The 12,796-nt window shown below is 42.4% G+C and overlaps 1 protein-coding gene across 1 annotated transcript in view; it reads left to right on the top strand.

Annotated features, from left to right (window-relative positions):
• Positions 1-508: 508 nt before the first annotated feature.
• The window catches only part of zdhhc13 (zDHHC palmitoyltransferase 13), a 12,873-nt gene continuing 585 nt past the window's right edge, over positions 509-12,796 (top strand). The window contains exons 1-16 of the mRNA XM_083919629.1: positions 509-579; positions 1,848-2,050; positions 4,038-4,160; positions 4,599-4,676; positions 5,282-5,426; positions 5,537-5,601; positions 5,984-6,146; positions 6,392-6,517; positions 6,650-6,783; positions 6,889-6,989; positions 8,084-8,208; positions 8,307-8,369; positions 8,459-8,552; positions 10,066-10,149; positions 10,248-10,405; positions 10,630-10,727. Coding sequence (XP_083775755.1) covers positions 556-579; positions 1,848-2,050; positions 4,038-4,160; positions 4,599-4,676; positions 5,282-5,426; positions 5,537-5,601; positions 5,984-6,146; positions 6,392-6,517; positions 6,650-6,783; positions 6,889-6,989; positions 8,084-8,208; positions 8,307-8,369; positions 8,459-8,552; positions 10,066-10,149; positions 10,248-10,405; positions 10,630-10,727 — 1,784 coding nt within the window. The 5' untranslated portion in view covers positions 509-555. The remainder of the gene's footprint in view (positions 580-1,847; positions 2,051-4,037; positions 4,161-4,598; positions 4,677-5,281; positions 5,427-5,536; positions 5,602-5,983; positions 6,147-6,391; positions 6,518-6,649; positions 6,784-6,888; positions 6,990-8,083; positions 8,209-8,306; positions 8,370-8,458; positions 8,553-10,065; positions 10,150-10,247; positions 10,406-10,629; positions 10,728-12,796) is intronic.

The following is a 12,796-nucleotide window of genomic DNA, read 5'->3' as shown; positions in this document are numbered from 1 at the left end:
ATGTTTATGAAAGTGCATTGTCCAGAAATAACAAATAAACAAATAAAATAATAAAAAATAACTTAAAGACAAAGAGACTGTGATGTGATTAGTAGCAGCAAAGTGTAGTTAATGTAAACAGTGTACACCAGACTACTATATAATATGATAAAGTAATGATAGGCTACTTAGTGTTAGTCTGTATTAATAGAGAAATATAATATAGTATAAAATGTATTAAAGTGTAAAACATATTGGATCTATAGTGCATAGTGTTTTTCTATTTTTTATGTTTGATTTCTTTGATTGCCTGCAATGATGCTTTCATTTTGGTTTAGTATTATTCATTTATTGTTTGTGTTTTCTGATTAAATTAGATTTTGTATTTTATTTATTATTCATTTATTTATTATTAATTAATTATTATTTGATTACATTCGAAATCAACATTTCCCAGTTCTTCAACCGCATCCTCCCTCGCGAGTTTTATTTTGAAAATCGAACAGCGGAAGTTGCACGTTGATCGCGGTCCGTCCTGCAGCAGGAACTTTCTTCTCTTCGTTCCTTCACAACAAGATGGACTGGAACGAGGGCGATGATGTGAGTCGGTTTAATAGCTGCTTCTGTTACCTGTGTTTTCACTCTTTCCCCCGGTGGATGCAGTTTGTCCTTACAGCTGTTATCTCCGCAGATTGTTTGCATGTATTAGCTCGCTTGCTGTTATTTATTTATATATTTTTTTAGCTTGTCGGTAAGTTCCTGTAACGCGGAATGACCTGTCCTCACTGATACACAACTGTCAGTTAGTCAGTTAGCTTCCGTGACGTAGCAACCGTCAGTTAGTCAGTTAGCTTCCGTGACTTAGCAACTGTCAGTTAGTCAGTTAGCTTCCGTGACGTACAACTGTCACTTAGTCAGTTAGCTTCCGTGACGTACAACTGTCAGTTAGTCAGTTAGCTTCCGTGACGTAGCAACTGTCAGTTAGTCAGTTAACTCCCGTGACGTAGCAACTGTCAGTTAGTCAGTTAGCTCCCGTGACGTAGCAACTGTCAGTTAGTCAGTTAGCTCCCGTGACGTAGCACCTGTCAGTTAGTCAGTTAGCTTTCGTGGGCGTTGTTAGCCCGCTGCTATAGTTACCTGACCGTTAAACATTAGCTAGCTAATCTCTCCTCAACGGTCCCAACCATATGTGTCTGTGGTCCGTCAACGGTCAGATTTAGCTCACTTTCCTCACGTAAAGGCGGGGAAAGTATGTGTCTGCAGACCCGGAGACCCGCAGGTTCAGACCCGGACGTTCAGACCCCAAAGTCTTGATTTGTCAGGGTGACGTGATGATGCGTTGACAAGCCAACGTGTCCAGGTACCCCTGGCTGCTGCAGTGTGTGTGTGTGTGTGTGTGTGTGTGTGTGTGTGTGTGTGTGTGTGTGTGTGTGTGTGTGTGTGTGTGTGTGTGTGTGTGTGTGTGTGTGTGTGTGTGTGTGTGTGTGTGTGTGTGTGTGTGTGTGTGTGTGTGTGTGTGTGTGTGTGTGTGTGTGTGTGTGTGTGTGTGTGTGTGTGTGTCCGTTTCTTTGCAGTTTTACCTTTATTCTTAAATTAACTACACTTTATGGTATGTCTTTTTGAAGCATGTGATTTTATTGTGACGTGTTGACAGCCATCCATGCATCCATCATCTACAACCACTTTTCCGGGGTCACATGGAGACAGACAGACAACCATTCACACTCACATTCACACCTACGGGCAATTTAGAGTCATGAATTAACACCTGCATGTGTTTGGACTGTGGGAGGAAGCCGGAGAACCCGGAGAGAACCCACGCAACCACTTTGGCTCAAATCAGTGTTTTGCTCGTGTATGTGTTGCAGGGTCACGGCCACATGCACGACGGCTGTCACCACGGACATTCAGGTCCCTCTCACAGTCACGGGCCGAGAGCGGCGCATCCCTTCATGACACCTTTTCACGGACAGTTCGCCAAGAACGCAGATCAGGCGATGGACATCAGTCAGCAACCGAAGAGACGGCACATGGATGACAGCGGCAGTTGGGACATCGTGAAGGCAACACAGTAAGTGGGGGAAACACTAGCTCACTGTGTGGTTCAAATTCAAGCAATGCCAACAACGTGGTACAATTTAAATATGTTTGACAGGCACCCATCTTACTTCTGAGATGTTGTTGTGTTCCCAGATGTGTTACTGATAGAAATTATTGCCCAAACTACAAACTAATATTTAGTAAACAACCAAAAAAAGGCCTTTTTCTGATTGTATCAATATATTTTGTTCAACCAGACCTTGTCTTGACAGTTGTTGCATCAAACGCACACTTCCTCTTTTTCTAACGTTGCAGACACCCCCTTAAAAAACTGTCAATATGTTAACTGTTAATATTTCATGTCAGTTCTAAGGATCAAATGCTTTATTTGGCCTTAAACATTTAGTTTTAAAATTACCCTAAACATACTGTAACTAGGTATAACCCTTGAATGGGTTAAGACTGTAACTATGGCAACCAGACAAGAGAAGATGTCACTCACCTTGACTATTTGTGTCGGTGTTTTGTAGTGCAGCTCTTCAATGAGTCACTGAGTGTAGAATTAGACCAACTGGTAACCTCAGATTTAAGCTTTTTCTCTGTTAATGTCCATAAAAAAAATACCCTTCTACAATTTATGCATTTGTACTATGAATGTTTCTTTAAATTATTTTTGACTAAGACCTATTCAATGTGTTTTTAATTGTAACATAATAACACAGTTCTGCTTTTGTTTTTGAAAGATATAAGATTCATATGTGTTAGTAGTTGAGCACAGAAGCACTTACTAGGGATGGGCGTGAGTGATCGTTACCTCGAGAAGTCCTCGTTTCAAATGAACTCGATTGGTAAACAAAGGCAAACAAGCTTTTTCCGTGCGTGCGCGCAGCACCTCTTGCTTCTGCACCCGCGACACAAACACCTTTGAGTTTTGGAACCAGCACTTCGCCTCACCATCCAAGAGAAGTTGTTTGACCAACATGACATTGTTACTGTGTGAGGCCCAGATGATATGGAGGGGGGCCGCAACACAGAAGCACTGGACACCCTCTTCATGGACGACTAGTTTGAAAATATGGATATCAATGAGCTAGAAGCTTGTTTCATTGAGCTGTGCATTGTGTCAAAGCAGCACCTGCTGGTACCTGCCACCTCTGTTCTTCACAGCAGAACTGATCATTCACAAAATGCAAACACTGATTTAATTACGTTTTTGTAAGGAAACAATGTTTTGAAGTTGTGGTTGTGAGAAATAAACCCTTAAAGGGAATTGTGACTGCGTGACTGTATTGGGAATAAGCATCAGTTGCGTTCTTAAAATAGATTTAGTAAAATGAGTACTCAATTGGCCCTTGAGGAATTGAAATCCCTCGATCTGGGACTTAACTACTCATGCCCATCCCTAGTTCTTACACACCTTGTGATTTCCTGGCACTGACAAGCATTTGATCAATGTACTGTACTTGCACAGGAGTTACCCAAAGGTCGAGGATTGCACAAAGGCTCTCCGAGCTCTGTGTTTAATTAAGAGTCAGAGAGCAATGATTCTTTTTTTTTTTGGCCAGCTTGAAAGCAATTCAGCACTAAAACATGTCAAGTAAAGGCTGCTCAAAGCTGTCAGTGTGCTTTAGTCGAGAGTCATACACAGAGAGTACGTGCAGCCAACCGATCAGGGAGTTGAGGTGCAGCAGAGCGAAGGTCACTCTTCTTGAGTGTCTATTCACTCGTTCTGTCTAATCATTATTCATTGTGGAAACTGTGTGAACACATGCTGCAGGTTTCTTTCACATAGTGTGAAGCTATTATTAAATAAACTTTATTTTCTACTCACAGTTTAGAGTTTACTGGCTCACAAGTGGCGATAAGTTGGAAATGTGTTATTACTTCTCCCGCGCTTTATCCGTAGTTTTGAGCATTTTAGTTTTTAAACTGTGCAGCACAGTGCAACTTAAGCATTTGTCCGGTATTTATTATTATCGGTGTGTTTATAAAATATGTTCTCTGTGCGATCCTCTCAGGTTCGGTATCCTTGAGCGCTGTAAGGAGCTGGTGGAAGCGGGATACGACGTCAGGACGCCGGACAAAGAGAACGTTACTCTGCTGCACTGGGCGTCCATCAACAACCGCTCCGAGCTGGTCAAGTAAGACCCGCAGATCTAATCTCTGCCTCATTACAAGTGACTTACCAGGGAGACGTGAGGGATCTGGGAATGTATGGTGATTCATTATTTAATCAATCTACTGCAAGTTAACATAAATATCATACCTTTTAAATTAGAATGATTTAAAAAAAGCACAGATAATGTAAATGGAGTGGGGTTTCGGCTGTGTTCGGCTGAGTTAAAAACGCTTCAGTGCATTGGGTCCTTCCTTTAAGGACTTCATGTATTTTGTTTCTCATTGTCAGAAGCGTCTGAGATGAAGAACAGACTTGTGCTTTGAGCAAGAATAAAACAACAAACATCCAGAAAAGAAACAGACACAACTGAACTGAAACAAGCTCCAACACAAAATGATGTGAACCGCTGACACAACTTCCTGTCTTAATATTCATTTGCCCTCTGTATCTTCCCTGTCAGGTATTATATCTCCAAAGGGTCGATAGTTGACCAGCTTGGAGGTGACCTGAACTCGACTCCTCTTCACTGGGCCATAAGGTGACTGAATGACCATGCAAGGATTTTGCATTTTTACTCCAGATTTGATTTAATCCTGTTTCAATTGTTTAAATATAATTATTTTATTTCATTTATATGTCAAAAGAAATGTTCAAAACAAAAAATGACCTTTATTATCATCAGCTTTCAGGCCTTTCCCCACCAGGGGTGTTTATTCACAGGATTAATTTACATATCAATATATTGTACGAAACACAGATACCGACTTTGCTTTAATCCTAAAATTCAAAAGTTACATCTCTAACTGTTTCCCAGTTCTCATGGATTTTAAATAGATTTTAGTTCAGAGCTAGTCCTGATACAAACCTACCTTGCCTCCGCTGGGCTGCTTTTCCGTGTGGACCTTTTTCCACATATTCATCACCACCAAAGGTCACATTTTAACAGAGCTGGCGGAGATTATGTTCGTCTGAGAGTACGTTTGAATACATAACTGCATCACAACTGTACCAACTGAGATGAAACACAAGAGGAAGTATGCTTTAGCTTCTGATTGGCTGTAGGTCTTTCTGCAGGGTGATATGTTGACTTGTTTTGTCAGTGCTTCCTCCATAAAGCTGTTGGTGTGTGTTGTCAATGATGAGGCAGGGCCACCTCCCCATGGTGATCCAGCTGATGAGATACGGAGCCGATTCCTCGGTCGCAGACGGAGAAGGTTACCGCTCTCTCCACCTTGCCATCCTCTTCCAGCACATGGCCGTAGCAGCGTATCTCATGGCTAAGGGACAGGTCAGACTCCACACACACGCTCTGTAACACTTTTGTTTAACGGTCTTCGTAGAGGTCTTTTTCACTGGTTGCAAGTTTAATTTTCTGGTAATCCTCTCATTTCCCTCCAGGAAGTGGATGAGCCCGACTGCAACGGACAGACGCCGCTGATGTTAGCAGCCCAGAAGATTATTGGGTAAGCATCCAAATCCTTTACAGCAATACTTTAAAGCCACTGGTTTCAAGTCAATATGTGAAAAACAAAATTGTATTGAATAGTAACCCACTTAGTGCAGGTCATGACTGTGATTATTTTTACATATGCCGTAGATATGAATCTGAAAGTATCCTGCATCTGTTGTCTGCAAATATGCAGTGTATAAATAAACAGAGAATACATGTGTTTGCTTTTCCTGGCATCTGAACCTATTCAAATGGTGGTTAAAGCAAACTGCAGACACATAAGAAATAGAATAAATACTCAGCTAATTAGTCAGGGTTAATTTGTGACCCCCTGACATTGGTATCTAAAGAGGTTTTTAAAAAAATAAACTGAACATGTTGTTCTGCCGTCCTAGGCCTGAACCCACAAATTTCTTAATCAAAAATAACGCCTCTGTGAGCGCTGTGGACAAAGTGAACAGGAACACTCCGCTGCACTGCGCCGTGCTGGCAGGAAACGTCGATGCAGCCCACATCCTGCTGGAGGCCGGGGCCAGCGTGGACGCAGAGAACCTCAACGTAAGTCTCGCAGTGTAGGTTTCAGTCTGCTGTCACACTGGGATTAACGCATGCCACTAGTCGGAAACATCTCTCAGCGCTAAATGATCAAAGAAAGTCTGAACATTTAACAAGCTCACATAAAATAGATCCACAGTGATGCCAGATGCACCTTTTGTCCAGCTCAGGTAAACCAAGAGTGTCAGCATTGAATTGAATCTATAATGACGCGTGTGTTCATGGTGTTTTTAATGCTCCTACTTCAGGGTCACACACCTATCGACTTGGCCCACCAGGTCAACAGCCCGCTGCTCATCCACATGCTCAACCACGTCAAACAGGAGAGGATTCGCTCCAACTCGCGCTGCCTGCGTATCGCCAACAGATACAGGGTACACACACACACACACACTCTCACACACACTCTCACACACACACAATCCACCTCTAATTACAAACATCAAAGGTCTGGTCAAACATGAATCAAAAATCTCCTGTAACACCATCCTGTTTGCATTCTGCAGGTCTTTCTGCAGTTTTTGCTGTGCACTGCCATGTTTGGAAGCGTGGGCGCCATAGTTGACATGAACTCCGAGTCCTGGCTGCTTAAAGGGATCCTGCTGGGCTGCGTAATAGGCGCCGTCAATCTAGCCTCAAGGCGAGGACACAGCTATTCTCTAAGAAATCATTTTAAAAGGCACATTTTTGAGTCATGAACTCTATCTGCATGTTGCACCAAACTGAAATATTTGTGTCTTAATAGGAACTTCCCAAGTCCAGCCTTTCAGACTCTCCTACCAGCTACGGCTCTCATGGCTTCTGTGTTCTGGATGCTCGTCACCTGGTGCCTCTGGTTCCTGCCAGATATCCTTTTTTTCCCAAGGAAACAACAAACCTTAAAGCAGTTACAAGACAGCCATTGGTGATGTTCCCTGCAAATCAGCACGTGTTTTGTCATAGGAAGGGCGTTTCTTGTGATCCTTCATCAGATGCAAGGCAGGTATTTAAAGTAGGACATGATGAGGTGACTTTTTGGCTGGCTTTGCTATATATTTATATAACCAGTTTGAATAGAAGTAAAGCAAGCATCACTTTGGGGTTTTTTTTAGAGGTGGAGGTTTTTGTTTTAGAGGTGGTCTAGGAAATTAAATCTTTCAGGTTCAAGCAACCTAAAACATCCAAAACATAACAAAAGAGAGAAAGACAAGAGTTATATGTTTTACTTGCAAGGAGAACGGACAGAGATGCGTTCAGTTACAATCTCCTACCGCTCTGAAGCACACTCTGCCGAGCCCTTTCTTTTTATTTCCTTTCTTTGGACCCTACTTACAATATGAGTTATAGCTCTAAAGGTACACAACTGCAACTCATCACATTTAAACAATTCATTATCTTCATGAGTTACATGCTGTAAGGGAGAGGTGGCACATTTTGCTCGTCCTTGAAACATGTTCTGTCTTTAAACAGAGGAGCAGTGTCTGTTTTTGCACAGATACCTCTTTGATGACTCATCAGCAGTCACGCTTATCTGATTTCGTCTACCTGCAACACAACTCTGCACAAATTAGCTGTTCACACACATGATCATCATACAAAATATGAGATTACTTTATGTACAATTATTCCAACAAAATCTCTATCAGGTGAAGGCATCAAAAAGGCCTGTGAGTTATTATTATTATTGTTATTATTATTATTATTGTTATTATTATTAGAGATGAGAAGAAAACAAAGAGCTCCCAATGGGTGGTCAGCACTCTGCGTGGTCTCTTGCTGTCACCAGTGGGTGTATGTGTGAATGGGACATAAAAGCACCATTTAAGTGCAGTCCATTTATCATTTATTCTCACTGTGATCAGTGGCTTCTAAAGGTTTCCCTCAGTTTAATGTAATGTTTGATATTTTATCCTTTTGATCGAGCTGATGAATGAAGCGTTTCTTAACCTTTGACCCCCCACATGGGCCCAGCGCCACAGTTCAGGTCTTGTTCACTCTGAATGCCACTGCTCTGCTCTACTTCTACCTCCGCACCTGCAGGACCGACCCGGGCTTCGTCAAGGCAACCGAAGAAGAGAAGAAAATGGTGGGAGGGCCGTTAAAAGTTCAACACTGAATAATATGATCTTACACGTAAATGCTTTGTGCACATACGAACAGAGTTTTGTTTGTTCGTGTTGTCAGAATGTGTTGGTGTTGGCTGAAGCCGGCTGTCTGGACCCCAGAATATTCTGCACTTCCTGCATGGTGAGGGTCTGAATGCAAAACCTTCCCTTTTTTAATTCATTAACAAAGACAGTTACGACCTATCCTGATTTACATCGTTTTGTTCACAGATAAAGAAACCAATGAGAACGAACCACTGCTTCAGCTGTGACGCCTGTGTGGCGAAGCAGGACCACCACTCCATCTGGACCAACGGCTGCATCGGTACGACTGACCGTAGCCAGTGATAATACAGAAGCATGCGTTTATGGTTTGAGGACCTTTTGGATTCTTTATTTCAAAAATAGCCCCTTGAGATGTACCGTCTCATGTTGTCCCCGTGTCTGCGTGGGTTTTCTCCGGGTTCTCCGGTTTCCTCCCACAGTCCAAAGACGTGCACGTGTTAGGTTAATTCATGACTCTAAAATGCAGGTAGGTGTGAATGGTTGTCTGTCTCTGTACGTCTCTATGTGTCCTGTGATAGACTGCCGTCGTGTCCAGGGTCGGCTCCAGCCCCCCGCGACCCTGACCCCGGGATAAGCGGTTGAAGATGAATGAATAAATACTAAACATAATACCAAAGATATAAGCACAAGGACAGACAGACTCAAAATAACTAAGGTTTAATCTGCATCAAAATACACATGATGGTGAGAATGGGTCACTGTCCGTGCGATTATTTTCATTTAAGTTAAGTAGTTAATGAGAAAATAAGAAAAAATTCAAAATGATTGTGTTTCACAATCAAATCTTTAATGTATTTGATGTGCAATAGTCGATTTCATCACGTCATGCTTAAACTCTGTTAATATTAGGGATTATCATTAAGAATAAATAGCAAATTACAACAAAGTAAAGCTATAACAAAGCTGAACATGTGTTAAAATATATATATTTGGCTATGAGTGTATAGTAACTCATTATCCATCAGTCACTGCAGTTATTATACAGTTTTGTTTACTTCCAAAGAAGAAGTGCAAACACTGAGTCTTTTGACAGAGTCGAAGACGATCTCAAGTAGAGGTGGGCGGTAAATCCTCACCAGAGCCGACCTCTGCCACGACATGGATTTTGCAATACCGTCATCACCTTTAGCACACATATTTTTGGGCTTAAGCACACAAACACAGGAAGGAGTGCTGGTGCTTGCAGAGAGCTGTGTTAAGAACATAACCCGCTCATAATCATGTTTTGAATCACAGCGTGCACATAGAGGAGACAGGTTTGTTGTGTTTTGTGAGGGCGTTAGCTGAGGCGTGTGCAGCTGAGCAGGTACAGGAGGGGCGAGGGAAGACCGTCCACGTGTAAATCTATCGCCGATGCCATCGTTCTCTTGGACTGAAAAAAAAAATTGAAAGCATGCTTTGGCAGCCGTTAAGCTGGTGCAAAGTAAAGTCTACAGTATGCGTGGGAACACTGTTTCTCAACAATACAGCTCACTCTCAACGACAGCATAGATGTTACTAACCCTGAGAATAACTTACATTACATGTAGGGCCTACTAATGAATCTACTATCCTCCCTAAATAAATGTAGGCCTGTACCTTATTTTCATTCCTGTTAGCCAGTTCACATCACATTGTCTTTCTTTCTTGATATGATCTCTTACCTTGTCGATACAGTGATGAGGTAGAGGTAGAAATTGTGCAATACCGTCACAGGAAACTAAATAAATACCATGACGTATAAACTTCAGGTCATATCGCCCACCTCTAATCTCAACACATTTGTTGACCAGGTGCAAGGAACCATCACTACTTCATCCTCTTTCTGCTGTCGCTCACGCTGATGGGAGCCTGGATGTTCTACGGCTGTCTCACATGTGAGTGACTTGACTTTCAGGGTAAAAGCAGTATCTGACGCAGTTTTACATTCACAATGGGTACACATGCCTGTGCTGTTTTTTTGTTTTTTCTTCAGACTGGTCGACTCACTGCGTGCTGCATTATGAGGAGCTGGGCCTGTGGGGCGTGGTCTCCGCCCTGGTCACCTGCTCTCCCTGGCTGCTCGCCGTCTTCCTGCTCGCCTTCTATCACACGTGCTGGTCCAGCTTGATCCTGCTGCTGCAGCTCTACCAGGTGTGATCCTGTGAACGCTGTTCTCCGTGTTGAATACTCGAAATGAAGAGACCCTGGAATTATCAGCCTTCGTAAAATAAGCACACCAACATTAGACTTTTGGCTGCACCGCGCCAAAGCGGGGGCTTTAAATGAACGTGAAAGTCTGTCACTATGTCTGAGCACACAATGAGCATCTGCCCTGCCCGTGAAGTGATTGATTAGTGTCCTTTGTGTCCGAGCAGATTGCCTTCCTGGGACTGACCACAGCAGAGCGGACGAACCTGATTCTCCACCAGAGGAAAGTCCGACAATCCGTCTCTCTCAGACAGAATCCATACAAGTGAGTTAATATCTGTCATTTTTTTTCATTGCACTGCTTTTGAATATTTGCCAAATTAGTTTCTAAATCCATTTTTTCGGTGCAGCTCCATAGTGACACATGCTTTATTTCCGGTGGTAATTCTGATCATTTTGATGCAGAAGGAGCTTCATGCTTTTCAGTCACGGTCTTGCTCAGTAATGAACGTCTCCTTGTTCATTAGACTGGATTTATTATTAATGCCCCTGTGCCAAACAGAATATTTGGTCTCTATGGAAACAAAATCAGGACTTAGATCAAATTGATTGTCCCATCAGACTCTTACAGAGGCACTTACACCGTTTTGTTGTGATTCTTGAAGCCCAAAAGAGGCTCATGTAGAAAGCTGTGACCCTGTATGCAGCCTTTATTAAAGCAACATAAATAAACAACAAAAACATTCGTCCTGCATGCAAGTACGCAGATGCGGATGACGACACCAGGCCTCTGGTACATCCACAGTGAACATATTGAACATGTGCTCTTACGCACTGCCGGAGGTTCCAAATGTCCACAAGGGGGCAATATAGAGCTAATAACAGCCTTTTCACGACCAATGCGGTAAACAAGCAAGGCACACTTGGACGATGACATGTGTCTGGTGACGGAGTGTCATAAATATGCGGTTGCATACGGTCATGTTCAATTCACACATAAGGGGGAAGATTTCTCTTGTTTCATGTTAAAGCGCGCTTGGCAACACTCAAACTGCGGCTTGTACTTGTGTCGCGTTACGATTTTCAGGTGACACATTCCAGAACACAACATTGCGTGAAATTGCACTACGGGGCATTTCCCCCAGAGTCATCGACAACACTTAAACTGGTGGAAGAGGAACTGGCTGTTTGTAGTGTCGCCGACGTTCCCTACGGTGGAATAAACCCGATTGGACAAACATGCTCTCTGCAGAAACAACATGACAGCCCGCTCCTAAACTTTAAGTTGTTCCGTCTTAACGGGCCATCAAACGTTTCAGGGGAGAAGTAAGTAATGTCACTGCTGAAACTCCTTTTATTTTAAAACTACATTGCTAAGTTTGACAGCCTCATTTGCATAAAGTTGAGGTCCAGTCAACTTTATGCAAATACAGACCGGCAAACGCACCACATCTCCACACCAAACTTGCCGTAACGATCCCACCATGTACCGCAACTTCCTTCTCCTTCTCTTCAAAGGAAATTAATACAATAAAGACAACCTTGAACCTTGAACTTTGAACCTTGAACCTTGAACCTTGAGAAAAGCTTGGAGAAACCCTCTGTCAACACCTGAAAATACCTTGCTACTCGAAGCATCTGCGTTTGCGTACTTGCATGGACCATGTTTCTGCCCTTACTGTTGACATGAAATCAGTGACTCAAATGAGTAGTTTGAGGCATCAGGTTAGAGTTACGGTATGGTTCAGTGTGTATTAGCTTTGAAATACAGTAGTTTGTGGAGAATCAGACTGGAGCTCTGCATGGGAAGTTTGCGTCAGGGGAACGAAAATGTCACAGGCATTAATGTCTTTGCACAAAATCTGCTTGTATGAGGTTGGATTTTTGAATTCACCCGGGCTTAACTGTGGTTGTCAAGGAGATTATTGTATGGAAAAGATAAGTGCAGCAATTGGTGAAATATAAAAGATAATTTTCTAATTTAATACATTGGTGGAAATTATTGTGAGGCTTGAATACCGTACTCTACAGGGGAATTGTTGGGTCTCTGTAAATCATAAGTAAGTCATAGAGTGTGGTCTTTACCTACTCTGTAAAGTGTCATGAGATAACTTTTGTTATGATTTGGCACTATAAATAAAATTGAATTGAATTGAATTGAAAACTTGAGGCTGGAGCTGATGGAGTTGGTAAATCCATGAGAAAAAGAACATAGTGCGAATTTTAGGCGTTGCAGATTCAATTCAATTCAGTCAAAAAAAGACAAAAACACACAAACGATTCACTTCCACCCATTAAAGCAACTTTAAAATACAAATATGATGATGACGCCGTAAATATTCAACACCACAGAGGTGGGAGCACCAACTCTGACTGATCTGCTCAATTGTCTCT

The sequence above is a fragment of the Echiichthys vipera genome (assembly GCF_963691815.1).
Source record: "Echiichthys vipera genome assembly, chromosome: 1".
In the NCBI taxonomy this organism is placed as follows: Eukaryota; Metazoa; Chordata; class Actinopteri; order Perciformes; family Trachinidae; genus Echiichthys; species Echiichthys vipera.
The sequence above is the reverse complement of the archived record's forward strand: the minus strand, read 5'-3'. Positions and strand labels throughout refer to the sequence as shown.